Raw genomic sequence first — 22716 nt, 5'->3', positions numbered from 1 at the left:
TCATAGGGTGTGATTCTTCCATGTGTGGGGCTGGGAGTGGTTGTTTTCAGAGCTTGGGCATAAGTGTATTGGCGTGTGGTTGGTGGTGCTTGCATGTGCGTGGATGGTGGTGGGTATGTGTAGTATGTGGTGGGCATGAGGGGGGTGGGCCTGCCTGTGGTGCGCTGGCATGACCTCTGGGTGGGGGAGGGGGGGCCTTGGCTGTAGGGTGGTGTCCTCTGGATGCAGGCGGGGTCCTGGTTGTAGAGTGGTGTCCTCTGGGTGCTGCTTGGTGTCTTCTGGGTGTAGAGTAGTTTATAGGCGAGTTGTTCATCGCCCTGTTGCTTCTGTAGGATATGCGCAGGGTGGGGTCGAATGCGGTGTCTTTCAGGCTCTTTGCAAAGGTTGAGATTTCTGCTTTGCAGATGTGTACTTTGTCCCCACAGCTGCCGTCCAGGTCTGGGTGTTTTGCAAAGTAGACTTTGTGCTTCATGTCACAGATTCTGGAGATCTGTGCATTGATGGTGTTGATGTCCTTGTCATCTCAGATGACAAGGACATCTATAGACAGCGACGGAAGCTGTATGCCCAAGCAAACATGCTGTGTCGCAAATTTAGCATGTGCTCGGTTCCTGTGAAGATATCGCTCTTTAGATCCTTCTGTACACCGCTGTATACTGCACACCTATGGTGCCGCTATAGACAAAGCAGCATCAGAAGACTCACAGTGGCCTATAATGACTGTATGAGGCTGCTGTTGAGAGTGCCAAGAAGCTCCAGTGCTAGCCAGATGTTTGTTAGTGTCGGAGTACCTACCTGCTCTGCTGTACTACGTAACCTTATGTACAGATTCATGTGTAGGGCATCTGAGTCAATAAACGACATCATTGCTGTAATAACGGACCCTAAACGCAGTTCACTCAGGTTCTCGTCGAGACTGTGGAACCACTGGCGCACATGTCTGTATGTCAGAAACTGAACAGTGTGGGATATGTGCATATATGTACCCTTTTATTTATTTTTATTTTTGTATTTACTGTTATATTGTATTGTTTGTGATATGGATCCTCCTGGGTCTGAAATAAAGAGCTGGCTTGTTCTATCACTTCTTTGATAGACTCAACCAGTTTGTGTTCTCTTCTGTGCGGTTTCAGACTGTGTGTGCCTGTGTGAATTATTATGTGGCTGGGGAACCCCAGTTCATCTTCAGTCAGTAGCTCCATGGCACGTTTGGTGTCCTGGCACTTGATGTGTTGAACTCTGTGATTTGGGAAGAGTTTTTTCCAATCCACGTATTTCCCATTTGAGTCCATGAGGATAGCAATGTGTCTGTTTTGTGGCTGTCCCATGCTGGGGGGAGCAATTTGTGTGTTTTGTGGCTGTCCTGTGCTGGGGGGATCTGGCGCCGGGGTTGTTTGGGGTGGAGATTCTAAACTTGATGTAGCTTGAGATTGTGGCTGTCCTGTGCTGCAGGGGGGATCTGGCACGTCAAAGTGTTACAATCTTTCACTTGTCACTTGGCTTGCATTACCATGGCGCTCTCTCTCTCTCTCTCTCTCTCTCTCTCTCTCTCTCTCTCTCTCTCTCAAATGGAGAGTACAAACCTGCTGCTGTATCAGCGAGCTGCTGTATACAAACCTGCTGCTTACCCACCTCCACCCCAGCTACCACCTGTCGTTTTAGATCTACTGTTTAGGTACGGGGGATTCAGAGTCCCTATGGTCGGGACTGATGCGCTTGATCTGAGTACCTAAAAAGCAGATCCAATACATCGCCAAACAATAATAAATATATTGCTCATCTTATTTTTTTTATTTTTATTTATTTTTAAAGATGTTTTTTTTGCGGCTTAGGCCTTTTATTGGTTTTTGAAGGGACAGACAGTAGGCTGACAGGAAACGGGAGAGAGATGGGGGAAGACATGCAGTAAAGGCCGTGTCGGGCTCGGGAGTCGAACCCGCGGCACACTGCGACTGGATTACCAGTCGGGTGCCCAGACGGTTACGCCACCGCCTGGGCGCTCATCTTATATTCAATATATATTCCATCCGAGTTGTCCTGACTGAACTATGGTAACATCATTCTACAGGCCACTTTTTTATTTTCTTCTTTTTTTCATTGTCACTAGGGCGAGACCGGCCACAGGCCGGATGAGCTTCTACTTATTATTTTAAATGTTGAATATTGCTAATTTCTTGAAGAAAGGGTTTGAGCTGCGTAATCTCCTTATGCTTTGCCTTTGAGTGCAATGTTTTTGAAGAAGATGGATACAGTTTGTGCTGACCCACTTACACTAATGTAAGGGAAAACCATAGAACCATACAATTTCTTTGACGTTTACTAGGAATGCCAGTATTTGTTTGGAAATTTGAGGTTTAGTCTTACTAGATGTACTAAAAGTTTCTCCATCTTATATTTAGATTTAGTCTGGCTTAATCTAGTTACTTCGAGGTAGGTTTCTGGAGGTCAATGATTAAAGTGTGATAACCTTTGAGGGGATTAAGTCCACCCATCAAGCCCATTAGTGTCAACCTCAGGCCATCAGATCATGGTCTGATTTTGAATCTAAATGGCTTTGTGTTTCTGCTATTGTCCTGACCATTCTCATTGTGGTTCTATTTTTCACCTGTTGTTTAGGTCTGAAGTAATCCGGTTTTTCTGGGAGAAACCAATAATCAGATTACTCACACACGCACGCGCGCGCGCACGCACACACACACACACACACACACACACACACACACACACACACACCTCTCTCCCCTGAGTCCCCTCGATCCCTCCCTCTCCGTCTCTCTTGTGCAGCGTGAGGTTTGTTTGTTTCAGTAAGACTCGGCAGGCAGGCAGGCAGGCAGCAGCAGCGTGAAGAGGAGTGTGTGTTTGTAGAGAGTTGTGATTGTTGACATGGAATAAATAATACCATACATACATGATACAACAACAACAACAACACCAGCAGCAGGAGGAGTGTTGGAGACTAGGAATTGGTGAAATGAATGAACTCTCAGTGGGCTCACTGTGGGAAAATCGCCTCCCCAAACTGTCTGGATAATAAGGTGGGATTTATTCATTTATTTGTTCCTACTGAATCAGAATGATCATGATTACACTTTTTTTTATTTGTACAACTGGATGTGTTATTGTGTCATTTGGGCAGTGGTGGGGAAAGTATCAAAACTGCAATGTAGAGTATACTAAAAAAAGTACAAAAGTATTGGTATCAAAATGTACTTAAAGTGCCAAAAGTAGAACGTACTCAATCATTATGCATGCAGAATGTCCCATTTTGCAAGTTCAAAATGTATACAAATCATTTGAAAATAGCAGATCTACAAGTTTTGTGATTGTTTTCCATTGTGAGCTTGTAGATCTGCTATTTTCAAATGGCCGAAAAGTAGAGGTGACGCGGTTACTGTATGTTTTGTAATAATAATCAAAGATCTACAAAGTAACTATAGTAACTTATAGTTTGCCAAATAATTGTAGTGGAGTAAATGTAGGCTACAATATTTGGATCCGAGATGTAGTGGAGCAGAAGTAAAGATATTGGAAATTGGAAATGCTCAAATAAAATACAAATACCTCAAAATTGTACTTAAGTACAATTGTACTGTAAGTAAATGTACTGTCCACCATATTTGTGTCATTTGGGAGAGATCAAACTCCAAATGGGACCCTTCCCTTTGTCGGCTATACTATACTCTCAGTTACAATTGGGTTCTCTATAGGCCTATATATAGGGTCCACGTCGTGGGCCCCTATAGTGGTCCATTTGGTTCTATCTTTAATTCTATTTGATTGCTTCAAACGTAATCTCAAAAGTAGCCTATACCGGTGTTGAAAACATGGACAAATATGACCATAAAAATGTCTGGCATCACATTACTGTACAGTATGTCACGGTGCGATCACAGGCAGACCAAGCAAAACAAAGAAATTACCTGGCTTGGCTATAGCTAGTTTCTTGGGACATTTGTGCCTGGTCGTAGTCTGGCTACTGGCTACATCTGTCATTAAAAAAATAGAATATCTTACAGTAGTTTTAATGGCAACTGTTGTATAATTGCAATATTACACTCGAGGGCGTTCTTTATTGTGATTAATGCACAATAAAGGGAACTTCCCTGCAGCATGTAATATTGCTACACACCCTCTTGTGTAATATTGCTTAGATAGCACATACAGCAAGTGCAATCCAATGTGCTTCACAAATAAATAAAAATAGAAGAAACATTAAACACCAGTCACCAGGACAAGCTAATCGGCACGTTGCAACGCATCGATCAGCTTGTCTTATATTAGAGTCCTCATTTGACCGCTTAATTGGATTATGTTCTACTACAGCATTGTCTTCTCTCGTGATGTCTATCTGTTGAGTGATGGTCGGTAACACTGCACAGCCACAGGGATCTTATTGCATAACGATGCTAAATTATTAACTTTTTTTTTCTCGAGCCGTGTCAAACGCTTCTTTAATACGTCTGCTTTAATGGGCATCAGATGACAACCGCTGTAAAGATCCTAAAACTGAATTGAACACCACACCGAAGTCATCAGCAAGTGAGAAGGGGGAGAGAGGGGGGGGGGGGGGGGGGCAGGTGGAGCGAGAGAGAGATGGAGAGAGAGATAATACATTAATAAACTTTATTCATATAGCACATTTGCCACAGACTAAAAACAGTCTAAGTCCACACTATTTATCCATAATGTATAAATGATAGATAAGGGGTCAGGACAACGAGGCCTTTTCGTGGAGGGGTCAGAATGAAATTTGGACTTAGACTGTTTTTCGTCTGTGGTACTCATTTCATGACATAAAAATGCAGTGCAAAGTGCTTTACAGGGCAGAGAAGAGAAAAACAAAAACATGAAAAGGCATTAAAACAACAGGAAAGTAGGCCTACATAAAAACGGCAGCAAATCAGGCAGAACATTGAGTACATGAATAAAAACGGAGCGGCCTCAACTGGAGGGAGCGAAACGGAGAATGTAATCATTGCATGAAATTAAATTAATCATTCATACAGAAGAGAATTGGAGCCTTGGGTGTCACTATCTAAACATTCACAAGCTTTTGTTGGACCACATCACGCTCCACCATTAATGAATAAATGATTGCTGGACAGCAGAAGGAGGATGTTGGTGGCTGAAATAGTAATATAACATCGCTATTAGGGCAGAAACATCATATGTATTTATTTTTTTGTAAATGAATGCACTACTTCTTCATACTACTAACAGTATAATGTAAAAGCAGCATAAATAGAGGGTGTAACTGTCGCTGACACTTGCTGGTTTTAACTTCTATTATTTCTTGGTTTGAAGTTAATTTACGTTGCTTTTTGGGATACCTTTATTTTGACACTTTCTGTATGTTTGTCTTACCTTATTTTGAAACGTCCTGTTACCGCACCGGCACACACATAATCCTGCTCGCTTCACTCACCCGGCTCCATTCACACACAGACAGAGTGACGCAGGGGAGAGAGGCAGTCACACAGCACAGCGTGTTTGAAAGTAGCAGCGCCAGACGGTATGAGATGGTTTCTTGTTTGCAGTGTTTATGTTCTTACCCAGTTGATGCAATGTTACACTGCAAGACGTTGCGTAGCATGGTACACTTTTTAAGTGAAGCTGCTCATATTGTCCACACAGTGCCTGCTTTGCTGTGACTGTGCCAAGTGCCTGCATGTTATCCAATGGTGTTTGAAGACCAAGGCGGCTTTCTACCTAACCCTTAGCCCCTCGATTATGGCGGAGTGAGGTACATATTGTTTCTTTGTTTTGTTTTGGTTCTCTTTCATGATTTACGTTGGGCTTAATTGTATTTTGGTTTGATTGTTTTGGTTTGGCATGATGCATTTTTTCTTGTTTATTGAAATGTTCTACTGAATCACTGAATTATAATCAACTATAAATTAACTATTTTATTGTTGAATTGTAGCCTACTAGGTGATTGATTTAAATGCACTACTTTTATTGTTGTATGAACTATGAAATGTTTGTAAGAGTATTTATTTTCTATTTTCATAGTTTTCACGGTGTTCGATCCATGCTGCAAAAGGAAAAATAAAAACACCCGTTGAGACCATCCACTTTCATTCTTTATCATCGAGGGCGCTTACAGTGAAAACTCATCGCTGGAGACAACTCAACGTCTACCCATCTCATCTACAGTCACCCAGTTCCTCTCCAAGTCACCAGTTCATTACCAAGTTTGTCACACGTCGTCATCATCACAGTAATCCATACACTGAGAGAACTACTTATTATAGGTAGCCTATATATTTTGGACTGATGAGCTTGAAAGCTGCAACGGGACAATACACACACCAATACAAAAGAAATAAAAAACAACAAAATTTTTAAAAAGAACAAAAAAAATGTGAGAGAAAACTTAAGAGTTTTCCTTGCGAAGGGATTTAAAGGTTTGCTTCACTGGCCAAGGTATTGTCTCAAACTGAGAATATTAAGCTGCATGCATTTTTGAATGACTAAAGGGGACATTTTGGGTATCTTTGTGTTGAAATGGTTGTTTGATATCCTTCCTTTGGGATTAAAGGTTTGTACACGTCTGTGGAGCTGCTTCGTGTTACGTTGTGTGTATGTGTGTGTATACTCGGAATGTTACACACAGACCAAAAAAGAACCCTGTGAAGTGTCAGTGATCAAACGACCTCTAAAACTCCGTATAAATGTCAACCCCTGAGACGGCGGGCAACATGCAGCAGCCCATAAATACAGAAGAGTCAACACGCAACACACTGGATACTACTGAAACTGGAGAGACATCAGCCAATGCACATCAGGCCAAATTAAGCACCCGGTCAAAAACCCCAACAGATAAAGGCCAGATGATGCAGGATGAGAATGCAAAGAAACATGGAAAGGCATTTACCAAAGCTTATACCACCTGGGCCCAATCAGCAAAGAATATACGAACGGCACTAAAATCATTTTGTGCAGCGGAAGACCTTCACGACATTAAACAAACCATCCAGAAACAACACAATGCAATCAGTGAATCTTATGAATTAATCCAACGCAACTGCACCCCTAATTCAGACATTGTGAAGAAAATGGACGCCTGTGTCACAATCACCCCCGAAATTTGTGAAATCGTGGATAAATACCTGCATACTATTAACCAACCATTCAATGAACAGCTTGCGAAAATACGTGTCAGGACAACCTTAAATAAGGAGGAATATGGCTCAATTTTCGGAAACACCAACACAGAAACCGTTATCTCAGATGCAGCAGATGAAGCGGAAAACCGCACACACTCCTGTGGAACCCAGCCATTGCACGTAGCCACTTCCATAGTAAACGGCGATGATATAAAATCGACCTCTAGCCGCAACTCTAATGCCTCCTCCAAGGCCTCCCGGAAACGAGCAGACGCAGAGGCAGATCTCGCTGCCCAACAAGAAAAGGCCAAGGCCTTGCAGGAGATTCATAGCCAACAAACCAAAATACAAGAGGAAACGATAAAGCTACAGGAACTTAAGGCACAAAAGGACAACCGAGTAGCAGCAGCACGGGTTCAAGTTTATAAACTATTTGAAGAAGAATCTGGACAATGCAATAACCCACCCTCTGCTCCTCTAAACATCACAGGTCCTCAATCAACTTCAAATCCGAAGCCGATAACATCACAAACACTCATTAAAACATCGGCTACATTGGATACAAACTGTCTGACACAATCGCACATAAGCTCACTGAGCATAAATCGCCTCCCCACCCCAGAGCCAACAATGTTTTCTGGTGAGCCATTGGAGTTTGTGGACTGGAGAATGTCTTTCATGGCACTAATAGATCGACAGCCAATACCTGCAAGCGAAAAGATGTTTTATTTGAAACACTATTTAGCTGGGGAAGCCCTCAAGGCTGTGGAAGGCTTCTTTTATAGAAACTCTGAGGATGCGTACCAGGGAGCTTGGAGGGTTTTACAAGAAAGATACGGAAACCCGTTCATTTTGCAAAAGGCCTTCCGTGATAAATTAATGAAGTGGCCCAACATTGACTCGAAGGATCCTTTTGCCCTCAGAGACTTTTCAGACTTCTTGCAAAGTTGTGTTGAAGCAATGCCACACATCAAAGGCCTATCTATCGTGAATGACTGTGAGGAGAACCATAGAATCCTCCTAAAACTACCAGAGTGGATTGTGCGTGGGTGGAGCAGGGTAGTAGTGAAGGAACTGGACAAATCTGGGGATTACCCAAACTTCCCATGTTTTGCAAAATACATCCAGACAGAAGCAAACATAGTTTGCAACCCTATTGCCTCTCCTTTTCTACTACACCACAGGTCTACAGACGATAAAACATCAAGAAAAGCCAGGGCATTCCACACCAGTACCCAGAACAATGACTCCAAACCTTCATTCACCTGCCCCATCTGTACCCAGGAAGCACACGGTATCGCTACCTGCCCCATATTCGCAAATAAACCGATCGAAGACAAGAAGGCGTATATTTTTTAAAATCATCTCTGCTTCGGGTGCCTAAGGAAAGGACACAGTAGTAAACAATGCCAGAAGAGACATACCTGTAGAGTATGTAACCGACAACATCCGACCTGCCTACATGTCAACCGAGAGAACCGACCGGGGGGAGAAACGTCAAATCAGTCCACTTCCACAGACGACTATGCAGATCAGGAAGTCCATACTGCCATGGCACACACACTGTTCCAACGAGCTTCCGCCACCTCAAGCATTGTACCAGTCTTCCTGTCCTCTTCAGAGGAGCCACGGAGAGAAATTCTAACGTATGCTCTACTCGACACACAGAGTGACTCTACCTTTGTGTTAGAAGACCTCCTTGAAGAGATAAAGGTAAAAACCCAGCCTGTGCAGTTGAAACTTAGCACCATGACGGCCATCAACACAGTCACTGCAAGTAAGAGTGTCCGAGGACTGCAAGTCAGAGGTATGCATTCTGACAAGCACATTCAACTACACAATGCCTACACCCGCAACTTGATCCCTGTAAATAAGTCATATATCCCCACCAAGAACACTGCTTTACAATGGCCTCATCTAAAACAACTTGCAACCAAGCTGCCTCCACTACAAGACTGTGAAGTTGGTCTCCTGATTGGAAACGACTGCCCAATAGCATTGGCACCTCTCGAGGTAATCACCGGAGACGATAACGACCCCTTCGCTCAGAGAACTGTACTGGGGTGGAGTATAGTCGGTTCAAGTCCACACCTTGATCGACCAGGGAACCACGAGTGTCTGACTGAGTTAAAGTCTAAAGCAAGCCATGTAGAGACTGAGAGACATGATGACCTCAGCCTGGGGACAGAGACCATCACTGACCTACAGGGACGCATCTCAGATCTGGAAGCAGAGGTGAAGGATGTGAAGACCTCTCTCTCCAAGGCCCACACTGAGAACAAGCAACTACAAAAGAAACTCACTGACCTTGACCGGGAGCAGATCAATCAGGAGATCGACCTGACATTTAAGCTAAGACCCTCCAGCAGAGTCTGGAACAGGAGGAGGCAGGACACCGGGCCACCAAAGCCAAGCTAGCTGATGAAAACAAGACTTACCAGTCCATTGTGGCAGCCAAGTCCGGAGCCTTGAAAGAGGTGGAGCGCAGCCTTCAGGAGGAGCACAACTCCAAGCTGCAGGTGAAGAGCGAGCTGCTGCAGCTACAGAAAGACCACTCCATGCTGGGCAGTGACTACAAGCAGTCCCAGGAAAAGCTGGATAAGCTGAAGGCAAACAAGGACATGCTCTCTGAGGAAGCGACAAACCTGAACTTGCGGCTGGAGCAGGAGATTCAGAAGCGAAGCCTGAGTCAGAACGACCTGAAAACACAGACTCAGCAGGTGTCAGTTCTGCGTTCTTCCGAGGAACAGCTGAAACAAGAACTCGACCACCTACTGGACACGAAGCAGACCCTGGAGAAACAGAACCAGGACCTACACACAGGGTCTAGAGACCAAGGGCATCATACCGGAGGCGGTAGGAAAAATCACTGACCCCACCCATGCCCACTGCAACAGCTCCCTTGAAGAGCTGGGAGTCATGGTTATTTCCCCTAAACCTCCTGTCACCAAAAGGCTAATTAAAAAACTGGTTCTCACAAACCTAACTGATATGTTGTGAATCATGTTATGTTTAATTCTGAAGGATTGGTCCTGGGTAACATGATTGGGGGGAGTGTAACTGTCGCTGACACTTGCTGGTTTTAACTTCTATTATTTCTTGGTTTGAAGTTAATTTACGTTGCTTTTTGGGATACCTTTATTTTGACACTTTCTGTATGTTTGTCTTACCTTATTTTGAAACGTCCTGTTACCGCACCGGCACACACATAATCCTGCTCGCTTCACTCACCCGGCTCCATTCACACACAGACAGAGTGACGCAGGGGAGAGAGGCAGTCACACAGCACAGCGTGTTTGAAAGTAGCAGCGCCAGACGGTATGAGATGGTTTCTTGTTTGCAGTGTTTATGTTCTTACCCAGTTGATGCAATGTTACACTGCAAGACGTTGCGTAGCATGGTACACTTTTTAAGTGAAGCTGCTCATATTGTCCACACAGTGCCTGCTTTGCTGTGACTGTGCCAAGTGCCTGCATGTTATCCAATGGTGTTTGAAGACCAAGGCGGCTTTCTACCTAACCCTTAGCCCCTCGATTATGGCGGAGTGAGGTACATATTGTTTCTTTGTTTTGTTTTGGTTCTCTTTCATGATTTACGTTGGGCTTAATTGTATTTTGGTTTGATTGTTTTGGTTTGGCATGATGCATTTTCTCTTGTTTATTGAAATGTTCTACTGAATCACTGAATTATAATCAACTATAAATTAACTATTTTATTGTTGAATTGTAGCCTACTAGGTGATTGATTTAAATGCACTACTTTTATTGTTGTATGAACTATGAAATGTTTGTAGAGTATTTATTTTCTATTTTCATAGTTTTCACGGTGTTCGATCCATGCTGCAAAAGGAAAAATAAAAACACCCGTTGAGACCATCCACTTTCATTCTTTATCATCGAGGGCGCTTACAGAGGGTATAGCAAAGTCAGTGGCAAATCGAGTGACAAAGTGAGTTTAACATTGTTTAATTTCGTTTAATGCAATCAGATAGACTTTTCTGTTTGGATGTATACACTGACACCAAGCTAGACAGGAACGCCCAAAAACGTCACATCCGGTTTTAGCCTGGGGTAAGAATTTTCTATGGCTGCCAATGCAACTTGGTCCAATCCTTAATCACATACGGACAAACATCTATGCCGATGCTATCTAACTTGCGGAGGTAGCGTGCCTTGTCCACGGGCAACAGATCTTTCAACGTATGGCATTGCAAATACGTTTGATAATCGCTACTCTGCTCAATATTGTTTTGAAAATGCCGCAAATTGCATTGCAGTGAACGAGCGCAAATCACAACTTCCCCAGGGGGTGGGCGGAGTCACAGTTTGAGGCGCTGATTACGCGCCGTGGTGTCAGTGTAATGTCTGTCAAGGCCAGAAAGTAGTTTTCTTTTGCCAATCGGCGTTCCCGCATAACTTCCGAGTATGATGATGATGTTGTCATGCGCATACACTATAGAGCACCGAAGTCTGACGTCAATATCGGTAGAGGGCGCAAATCCACAGGTTCATGTACTTTTTATTTGCATTGTAATCCCCATAGGGGGATTTTAGATCGCCTCATACAAGTACTATGTTTTAAAAATATGTATGTCATCCCGGGCCGTTTCACTCATATGGATATGAAGAATCAACTGACTGAGAGAAAACGCTATTGTTACTGCTACTGAATTAGTTAAATTTTCGCTAGAAACAGACTACAGACTGCGATAAAGGACTGTGTGACGTATGTAAAATGAGCCCTGAACAGGAATAATTCTTAGGGTTATGAGTGACAAGAAGCCATATACTGGTCTGTTTCGCTCTCTTATCAATCAATCAATCAATGCCTGGCATGTCTCTGTCAGGTGGTCCTAACTATGAATACCGGACATCTCACCCCGGTGAGTTGTCTTCACTTTTTGACATGTCGGGGTGAGTTGTCTGTACTTTCCGCTGGGGCGAGTTGGGCGAGAAAGTACGGACAGCTCACCCCGGAAAGTGAAGACATCTCACCCCGGTGAGATGTCTTCACTTTCCGGGGTGAGCTGTCCGTACTTTCTGACATTGCGGGGTGAGTTGTCTGTACTTTCCGTGGCACGCCGCACCCATTACAGTAGGCATAATTCAATTTCGGATCTAACTATCGGTTCCTACAGACGTGCGCAGTCACGGCTAATTATTTATTTATTTAACAGTAAAATCCGGTGAAACACTTGTAAGGAGTAGAGCGTCTCTCTCTCTCTCTCTCTCTATGCAGCATTGAGGGGGGGGGGGGGGGGGTCGTTTGTGGATAATGTTTGCGCTTCAAAGGCAGAGTCTCACGGCTGTACAAAGTTGCTAATTAGACGCACAACGGACGCATGATCAATCAATCACAGTTCTAATAGGCCTATACTGACTGAATTACATCTGAATAGCAAAGCAATATCGATGATGATCTGGCTACTGCTAGTTACATTAGCATGTGAGAAAAGTGACAGCCATCTGGAGTAACCAAATTGAGAGGGGTTCAGTTCACATTTCTTCAGAGGTTTGCACACACACACACACACACTGCACTGCACACAGCACAACTTTAGCACAACTTTTGACCAAAATGGGGCAGCACACTGCACACTGCACTGCACACAGGCACAGCACAACTTTTTTCTTCTATCACTGAAACAGTGTTTTTGTAGATATGACAACTTTTTAGTGTTTTTGTAGCAAACTGATGTTTTTAGATATGACAACTTTTTACTATATTTTTTAGTTTACATTTTTTCTATACTTAACTTTTTTCTATATTTTTTGTACAAACTGCTGTTTGAACTTTGTTTACAATGTTTCTATATTTAAATAAACTACATTACATTTGACCGTACATTTGACTCTTGTGTTATATTCTTGTGAAATATTCAGTAAAGTATAGCTCAAAGGCTACATATTCAGTCAGACTTTTGGTGAGTTGTCCTGACAACTCACCCCTAAACGTGAAGACATCTCACCCCGAAAGTGGCCAAAAGTGAAGACATCTCACCCCGGAAAGTGAAGACATCTCACCCCTGGAAAAGCAGGGGTGAGATGTCTTCACGTTTAGGGGCGAGTTGTCAGGACAACTCACCAAAAGTGGCAAAAGGGGTGAGTTGTCTTGTTACCCTAACTATAACCTCTCCCTCCAGGATCTGAACCACCACAACCAATACCATGGTTAACAGGATGCAGAACCCCACAGGTCAGGTTCTAGCCACTGACACACGCACGCACGCACGCACGCACGCACGCACGCACACACACACACACACACACACACACACACTTTACTTTACTTACTTACTTACTTTACTTACACTTACATGGTTTGACACATTTGAGGTCTGCCATTCTCATGTGTAATGAATGCTAGGTTGTCTCATCACTGTTCTTCTGCAGTGATGAACCAGTTTGGTCAGACGGGGACGATGTGGTCCATGGGTCACCCCCCTCCTCCTGCCGCTCCAATGAACCAGGTCAGTTTTACTGCAGTTCAGTTCAGTGTACTGTAGTGTATTAACGGTCTCTGAGTTTTATAGGAGAATATTGAATTGGTTAATGACTGTCGTTCGTAAAATCTTTATGCATTTTAAATGCCACGGCACTAATCGAATGAAGTGTAGTCTTGAATCTCATCCCATGTCCTTCTTGTGCTGTGTGCTCTCCCAGATGGTCATCATGGGAGCAGGGAGGATGGCTCAGCCCAATAACGCTGTCCACATACAGAACCACTACCTCCCTCCGGGCCAGTTTGCTGCAGCTGGGTCCACTTCAGGTCTTGTTTCCGGTCCTGTTGGTATGAGCCAACCGGCAGCACATGGAGGCGTGGCACACGTAAGACCCAGAATAAGAGCGTGTTAGATACAGTAGGACGATCGTGTAATAATGGCAGTGTATTTGCTGTTGTTATCACACTACCAGAAACAGAATAGGGTCGACATGGTGTCTGGTTGCTACTAGGATCAAGCTTACAGTACCAGCTTTCTACTTGACTCCCAACTTGCCCCAGACTATTCATAAGCACTCCTGTAATTATCCTGATTCCTGCCCTCAATGTCTTCACCTTATTGTACAGTTAATAGAAAACGCAAATTATTCAGGCACATTTCAAACACCTCTTTTGCCCATTAGGACCACTCTATGCAACGTCATCAAACAGCGACGCACACCTATGGTAACATCATTCTACAGGCCACAGATTTCTGTGTTGCACTTTTTTCTTTTCTTCTTTTTTTCATTGTCACTAGGGCGAGACCGGCCACAGGCCGGATGAGCTAGTTATCAATCTAATAATTTAGCGGACTGTCTGTCAGTCAGTCAGAGTACTTCCTTAGCATAGAGCAAGGCAGCTGCTCGCTTTCGGCGCCATCTCACAACGCCACGATGCACGGACCGCCTCACGGAACCTAGTGCAGCACAGCCCAACCTCAAACTGCCCTGCATTACTCACTTCAAACATTCTAACATTCATCTTAATTAAATTAATTTGCGTAAAAAAAAACCCATCTCCCCGCAAATCACGTGTCACCAGTGTCATCAGTGAAATGCATGTTGGGACGGACACAGATTAATACTGGGACACACTTTTCCGCGCAACAGACCCACACGGGTAAACATTTCCCCCCCCTATCACATTACCCACACTGAACATCATTTGCTGTTCATATATTCAGAACGGGTAAGGACTAGTTATTATAAATGTTGAATATTGCTAATTTCTTGAAGAAAGGGTTTGAGCTGCGTAATCTCCTTATGCTTTGCCTTTGAGTGCAATGTTTTTGAAGAAGATGGATACAGTTGAGTTTAGTATGATGTGCTGACCCACTTACACTAATGTAAGGGAAAACCATAGAATAATACAATTTCTTTGAAGTTTCCTAGGAATGCCAGTATTTGTTTGGAAATTTGAGATTAACTCTCTCTAATGGGATCAGGATTCAACCTATACATGTGTCATCAATTGAGATGCTTAGGGAATCTGATTTAATTAATATGGTTATGAGACATTGCCAATCTTTACCTCACATTCAGAATAAAAGGGAGGATGTCAGGCGGCTGCAACTCCAGAAGCAAAGCATGATGCCTGTCGTCCAGCCTGGCATGACTTCATCTGGTGTACCGCACGGCCACTCCAGTGTGGGTCACCTGCCCATGGCCCCCAGACAGCCCCCAAGTAAACACGCAAGCACGCACGCACGCACGCACGCACGCACGCACGCACGCACGCACGCACGCACGCACGCACGCACGCACACACGCACGCACACACACACATACCTGTTGTACTGATTTGTACTGAACGTTTGTGTTGTTTTACTAATCTGTAGTGTCGAACCATTCTGTTCATATGGGGATGCAGTCCATGGGTCAGAGATCGACACACGCCCTTCCTCTTGGCGCTCCAGTGACCCAGGTCAGTTTTACTCATCGGCAGGGCTGGACTGAGACAAAAATTCGGCCCGGACATTTTCGTGGAATTTGGCCCAGACTGACCCACCACAACCAGATACTCTACTGACTTTTCGGGTCGAGGCCCATATACAAATACTTAAAATACAAGCCCTTAACACCACCACATTTACAGTACAACATAAATTATACACAACCAACAGACAACTAATTCAACATTTGGCCCAGACCGGCCCACCAGAGGGTCAGCCCACCGGGCATATGCCTGGTACGTCCTGTGGCCAGTCCACCCCTGCTCATCGGACTCGACACCCTCCCACACTCTGTCTTGACTCGGACTTGACCCCTCTTCTGTATCTGTCTCTCTGTGTCCCTTTATTCCTATATATGGAGTTCTGTGTCAGGCATGCCCAAATATGGAGTGTTGTGATGCCAGAACAGGCCAGCTCCATCTATGGAGCCTGGGCAGGGGCCCTGTGCAGAGCCCGGGCAGAGGCCTTTAGTGGCGGTTCTGGACAACCGTGCGTCGGGTCCGATGGACTTGACACAGAGCACTTACTGCACTCCCTGTGGGGGTGTAGAACGCAAGTGTCAAATTTGAAGTGGGTGAGGCGAACGGTTCTCGAGTTACGTGCACACGTATACGTACAGAGACATGTGCAGAGATGTTCATAAAATCACATGATCCATGGTCCAATCTCTCCCATGTCCTTCTTGTGCTGTGTGCTGTCCAGATGGTCATGGGAGCAGGGAGGATGGCTCAGCCCAATAACGCTGTCCACTTACAGAACCACTACCTCCCTCCGGGCCAGTTTGCTGCAGCTGGGTCCACTTCAGGTCTTGTTTCTGGTCCTGTTGGGATGAGCCAACCAGCAGCACACGGAGGCATGGCACACGTAAGAACCATTGATGTGTCATTGCAACTTATTTATTATTAATATTAATATTAATATTAATATTAATATTAATATTAATATTAATATTAATATTAATATTATATTGGTGTTGGTAATATTTCTTGAAGAGTTTTGTGTGTGTTTAGTGCTAGATAGTAGCTTTTCTTTTTTTCGTCAAACATGGTAACGGAATTTGCTTTGAACGCCATGGATTTTGGTTAATTTTGAGATTAATCTCTTATTTAATGTAATGATTCCATCGTGACTTGTAATCGGTTAAGATGCCGGCTATAGGAATCTAATGAATGAGGTTATACGTTCATTGAAACATTGTCTACCTGGCTTTCAGAATAAGATGGAGGAGGTCAGGCGGATGCAACTCCAGAAGCAGGGCATGATGAGCCCTGGGCAACCCCCAAGTAAACACAAATACTTTGAACTACTTAATTAACACGCACGCACGCATTGGGTGCAGGCATACTTTGTTGTCAAGCAGCTTCAAGTCCCACACACTGCCATTATAAGGGTAAAACCGGAAACGCTTTGCCCACGCTACAAGTTGAAGCGGCTGAAATGCATGCGTGAAAATGCATCAACCAGCTGTTTGAAACCCCGGAAGTGACGCCAGGGCTGGACTGGGTCAAAAATTAGGCCCCGACATTCGGCCTACATCGGCCCATCACAACCGACACGCAAATAGCAGATACTCTACCGCCAGCTCCGTCGAGGCACACACAAACAAACAAGCCCTAATACCACTTTTACTGAAAAACATCCCTGCATGTTCTGACAATACCGTAATGATCCTAAATTATTGATTTTATTATTATTATTTTTGAGTGGTGCAACCACTCCAAGGAACAGCAATGTCCGTGTTAACCTATGTGACTATGTGACTATGTGTGTGACTATGAGTACCACTAGGGGCAAAAGTGGCGCTGTTGTGCCAGAAACGGAGAGAGAGAGATAGTCCTGCACTGTTGCCTGCTAATGAGAGACAGAGAGAGAGAGGGGGGGGGGGGGGAATTGCACCACTCAGTTCACACGGGTGTGATTTTTTTTCCATTCAGGCAACATTTAATTCGCAGCACGCGGTCTGACTAACAGGATGTCTGACTTCTGGGCAGTCCCCTATAGCTCCATGCATTGGTCGGCCCACTGGGCATATATATGCCCGGTGTGTGTCAAGTGGCCAGTCCATGCCTGCCCGGGGCTAGTGTTTTCTTGACGTGAAAGTGTGCCAGTGCACCCCAATGACAGTCAACTCTTCAATTCTTGTTATCTTCTGTTCTCTTTCCTGGATACCTGGAAAAGCACATTGGTGAAATTGTCTCATTGGGATTTCCATATTCCATTGTTAGCTAATGTCATGATAAACTGGTTGATGATATCTCACACACTGTTGTTAGACAGTACGCTAACTACACTAAAGATCATTTTAGTAGTTTGCCTATACCGTTGCAACAGATCCACTGACGACAATACCATCTCCCAGGTTTTGCATGGCAGATGCCACCCTCTCCCACTTTGACAACAACAGGGACTATTATGTTAGGCTATAGAACGTCGCAGTCCCGCCCCCTGTCATGACAACGCCATGGCATTCTGTTCACTTCTGTAGCTCCATATTTGCTTACAGTCACAAAACAATGGACCACACCTAATGTCTTCCACATGCATGTTTGTTTGTTTGTTCTTCTGTAGTGATGAATCAGTCTGTTCATAAAGGAATGCAGGCTATGGGTCAGAGATCCATACCTCCTGTTCCTCTTGGCGCTCCAATAAACCAGGTCAGTTTTACTACAATTTTGTACTATAATTGGTTGGTGCCTTGCATGGTTTCTGCCGCCATCGGTGTGTATGAATGTGTGTGTGAATGGGTGAATGTAATAAATAAAATCATCGCTATGGGGTACACACAAAGCTGGGCATAGGAGGGGCTGGTGCCCCTCACTAAAATCTTCACGGTGTCACGGCACTAATCAAATAACCCAGTGTAGTATTTTATGATGAATTGAACATGGTGGACCCTATTGTAAACAAGTGTAATGCTTTATGGTGTCGTCCACAGTTAAGAGTTTTGTATTGAGTTGTGCTTGAAATGTACTGTAATTCTCCAAACTATTAATAAATACTTCAATCAATCAATCAAAACCCTGATTTTAGATTGAGCATCGTAACATCCAATCTCTCCCATGTCCTTCTTGTGCTGTTTGCTCTCCAGATGGTCATGGCGGGAGCAGGGAGGATGGCTCAGCCCAATAACGCTGTCCACTTACAGAACCACTACCTCCCTCCGGGCCAGTTTGCTGCAGCTGGGTCCACTTCTGGCCCTTGTGGTGGGAACCAGCTGGGAGGAGTGCAGGAAGGCATGTCACATGTAAGAACCAGATAGAACAGAGGGTTTAACCCATTTTGACCTGAGATCAGATTCTAAAAATGTCTTCTACATCCTGACAGTTTTCTGAAAAAGCTATGTTTCTATGTCAGTCGTTCTTCGATTTTTCAAAAATAGCAGACCTATAGCTCGTAGCGCGCCACTCGGTGGCGCGCTATGAGCTTGTAGATCTGCTATTTTTCAATAGCTAAAGCATAACATAATGCTAACACCAAAAGGGGTTCCCGCCCAGGGACCAGCAGTGGTCCTTAAGGGGGTTCCAGGTATAGTGGTCCCCTACTAAAAGAGGGATAGTTAGGGAACCAAATGGACCCTTATAGATCTGTAACTGAAGATTGTAAAATGAAACCAAAATGGAATCTGTTTGTAACGTAATTTAAGTGTGGCATTTTTGAAGAAAGATCATACAGTGCACTTTAGCATGATGAGTGCTGGTCCAAATATTTCACGTCAAGCATGTGGTGATGTGTACTTAAAATTGCATTATTTGTTGGCAATTTTAGACTAAATGTATTTTAATGGGGCGACTGTGGCTCAAGAGGTAGAGCAGGTCGTCCAATGATCCATGGGTCGGCGGTTCGAATCCCAGCTCCTCCTGTCTACATGTCGAAGTGTCCTTGGGCAAGACACTGAACCCCAAATTGCTCCCGATGTGCTGGTTGGTACCTTGCATGGCTTCCGCCGCAATCGGTGTATGAATGTGTGTGTGAATGGGTGAATGTAATGCACAATCTATGTAAAGCGCCTTGGATAAAGGCGCTATATAATTGCACCATTTTACAATTTTTTTAATGTGAGGATTCCAGCTGGATTTGTCATCATTTAAGATGCCTATACTAGGAATCAAACTAAGGTGACTAAAACATTCCCAATCTTTCTTTACCTCACTTTCAGAAGTATAAAAGGGAGGAGGTCAGGCGGATGGAACTCCAGAAGCAGCAGGGCTGCATGGTGCCCATCCAGCCAGGGCTGCCACAGCAGGGCCACTCCATCATGTGCCATCCGCCCATGGCATACAGACAACCCCCGAGTAAACACACACACACGCATGCACGCACGCACGCGCACGCACGCACACACACACACACACACACACACACACACACACACACACACACACACACACACACACACACACACACACACACACACATTTCAATTCAAAGGGCTTTATTGGCATGAGAAAACATACGTTTACATTGCCAAAGCAGAAAGCACACACACACACAAACGTTTGGGAACCCCTATGGCCTCGCTCACACATGAAAGACAGGGTGCCCTCTCACTGTCCGGGGGGAGAGGTGTGTGTGTGTGAGGGTGGGGGGGCAATTCATTTTCAGTGGGAGTCACATGGTTTTGAAGAGACAAGCTTGCTCCATGGCTGTGTTGTGGGGGGAGGGGGGGGCAGAACACAGCCACGGCGCAAGGTTGTCTCATCAAAACCACTTGACTCCCATTGAAAATGAATTGCGAGCTGCTCTGCCCCCATGCAGGACAGCGAGAGAGCACCCTGTATTTCATGCGTGAACGACGCCAAAAGGTTATTCTCACTGATTGACCTGTTTGTGTTGATGGGAGACTGACTCTGTCCCCATTCACTTGTAATGTTGTTAACTCTCTGTCAGGTGTTCCTAGTGCTGACCCCTACATCAGCCGAACCACCAGAGCCAATAATAAGATGATTAACGGGATGCAGAACCCTGGAGGTCAATGAGTAACGCACGCACGCACGGGTCACACACACACACACACACACACACACACACACACACACACACACACACAAACTATATCTTTTCATTTCAAATCACACCAGAGCAAGGAGCTCCCATTGACGTTGTTGTAGCAGTTGATGCTGCTTGTCAGAGTGTTTGAAACCTTTGTTGGAAACCCGCGTACTCGATGCATCTATACATTCTACACCACACACAAACACTAATATGTTACGGAAAGACCCTCTGATCAAACTGTTCCTTTTACAGGAGGAGCCTATGGACTATGAGGACCGATAGTGAAGAAGACCATGGCCAAATCCTTCCTCCAGCTGACCTGGAACTTGACCGCATTCCACCATCTTGAAGGACATTCCCATTTATAATTGGAATGTCCAATTATGAAGATGACGTAGAGCCGACATTGCATCTGCTAATGTTTGTTTTAAAAGGTCACTTGATGAATGGTCAGAACCAGGCTTACCATCGGGAAGTTTGGGAATTTTCCTGGTGGGCCGGTCAGTCCAAAAAACATGTATTTGTTTGTTTGTTTGTTTGTTTGTTTGTTTATTGATTTATTGATTGCCAACCAACATTAAATTAAAAACATGGCATGATATGACCATACTCAAACATATGCGGTGGATCTATGGGAGACTGTGAAAGACATTTCATTTCCACAGCTGTCTGACTGTCATGTTAGGTGTAAGCGAAATAATCAATAAAAGTAGTAATAAAAGTAAATGTTGTAATGGCAATTATTCCACAAAATAAGATTTTCCAGTCTTATTTGCAGTTTCATTGTGTTGTGTTGTTGATTGTTGTCATTCCATTTAAGTTATCACAAGGCATTTCCGACTCATCAACACAACTTTTCACATACAGGTATGGTAGGTCCAGTCCTATGCCAGACTTATAATAATAGCAAACTAGTGATATAGTTCATTCTTTGGTCATTGATATGTTTGGCCACCTTGTTAAAATAAGTGTTAAAAGCTTTTTATTCCCATAGTGAAAGTACTATAGACTATATAGCATTGATTCCCAACCTTTTTATACTAAAGTACCACCTCAGAAAATATTTGGCTCTCCATGTACCACCTCAATATGTTAAAATACAGGAGTGTATACCCATGCCCTTTTTGTTCCATTCCTAAGCCAATAATGCTGCTGCTCTGACAAAACTCTAATGTCTAATCACTAATCAGCACAACTGATGATATTTCTTTTTTTTTAAAGATATTTTTTTTGCGGCTTACGCCTTTTATTGGTTTTTGAAGGGACAGACAGTAGGCTGACAGGAAACGGGAGAGAGATGGGGGAAGACATGCAGTAAAGGCCGTGTCGGGCTCGGGAGTCGAACCCGCGGCACACTGCGACTGGATTACCAGTCGGGTGCCCAGACGGTTACGCCACTGCCTGGGCCAACTGATGATATTTCTAATGTGATTAATCCATTCTCAGATCTTCTGTTAACGGCTAGGTGTGCTGTATGCCCATTTCAGCACGGATACAAATACAGCCTATTTCAACCATTTTCTTGGTCAGAAGAACTATACCTGTAGTAATATAAATATTTCATTCCACTTTTGTCTTTTTTTCTCCTTTAATTGTGTGACTACATGTGTACCACCAGAGGGGGCTCAAGTACCACCAGTGGTACTAGTAACTAGGGTATCCGGAGAACTCTGACTCACCGCGGTTTAGTGCATTTTAGTTTTACTTCACCTTTATTTAAATTGAATTGAATTGAGAGAGAGAGAGAGAGAGATGATAGTTGTTTAGAGTTTAGTTTACACTAAATTAAGTAGGAATGCTAAAGTTTAAACACCAAAGTACAGAAACAATGTAATTCATTAGTAAGTAGTAGTAAGTAAGTAGTATCCTGAATTGGTAGGCCTACTATTATTGGTATTCACATACTCAACCTTTTATCATCATCTAGCTGACCATTTAATTGCACAAAACATTAATATTTGATCACTTTGGAAATTAATATACTGTTAGTAGTCCGGAAGCCGACAGGCTTCTTTTGTTTAAAGTGGTACATTTGGTATATAGTCTTTTTTATTGGCCTAAAATATTGTCTATATACATATAGACAATATTTCTTCAGACGTCTTAAGTAATGTCTTACTTCTATATTGAAGATAAAGGTGAGGGCAGAAAAGTGAAGATTGGCGGAGCACGGAATGCGCT

At 43.9% G+C, this 22716-nt stretch overlaps 1 protein-coding gene across 7 annotated transcripts; it reads left to right on the top strand.

The window, feature by feature from the left end:
• The first annotated feature begins 2756 nt into the window (after nucleotides 1-2756).
• Nucleotides 2757-21239, top strand: LOC306913090 (uncharacterized protein). 7 transcript variants are annotated; one of them, XM_079489613.1, is made up of 20 exons: nucleotides 2757-3035; nucleotides 5446-5512; nucleotides 5635-5743; nucleotides 6013-6194; nucleotides 10361-10427; nucleotides 10550-10658; nucleotides 10927-11057; nucleotides 11956-11991; nucleotides 13252-13304; nucleotides 13502-13578; nucleotides 13772-13936; nucleotides 15134-15275; nucleotides 15430-15515; nucleotides 16246-16407; nucleotides 16757-16826; nucleotides 18112-18197; nucleotides 18632-18787; nucleotides 19700-19835; nucleotides 20431-20511; nucleotides 20788-21239. In XM_079489613.1, the coding sequence occupies exons 9-20, from the start codon at nucleotides 13277-13279 to the stop codon at nucleotides 20805-20807; spliced, it is 1209 nt and encodes a 402-aa protein (XP_079345739.1). In that variant the 5' UTR covers nucleotides 2757-3035; nucleotides 5446-5512; nucleotides 5635-5743; nucleotides 6013-6194; nucleotides 10361-10427; nucleotides 10550-10658; nucleotides 10927-11057; nucleotides 11956-11991; nucleotides 13252-13276; the 3' UTR covers nucleotides 20808-21239. The 7 variants fall into 7 exon arrangements, with proteins under 7 accessions (XP_079345739.1, XP_079345737.1, XP_079345740.1 ...); XM_079489611.1 differs by lacking the exon at nucleotides 11956-11991; XM_079489614.1 differs by lacking the exons at nucleotides 10927-11057; nucleotides 11956-11991.
• Nucleotides 21240-22716: the final 1477 nt, after the last annotated feature.

Source organism: Electrona antarctica, assembly GCF_951216825.1.
Source record: "Electrona antarctica genome assembly, chromosome: 20".
In the NCBI taxonomy this organism is placed as follows: domain Eukaryota; kingdom Metazoa; phylum Chordata; class Actinopteri; order Myctophiformes; family Myctophidae; genus Electrona; species Electrona antarctica.
This window is presented reverse-complemented; position numbering and strand designations above follow the sequence as displayed.

What these genes read in the sequence shown, in the direction of transcription:
- LOC306913090 (XM_079489616.1), top strand. Translation starts at nt 13,277, where the DNA reads ATGGTTAACAGGATGCAGAACCCCACAG. An exon ending in GGCATACAGACAACCCCCGA is followed by an intron (nt 19,836 to 20,430) that starts GTAAACACACAC and finishes ACTCTCTGTCAG; the next exon opens with GTGTTCCTAGTGCTGACCCC. An exon ending in CGGGATGCAGAACCCTGGAG is followed by an intron (nt 20,512 to 20,787) that starts GTCAATGAGTAA and finishes TTCCTTTTACAG; the next exon opens with GAGGAGCCTATGGACTATGA.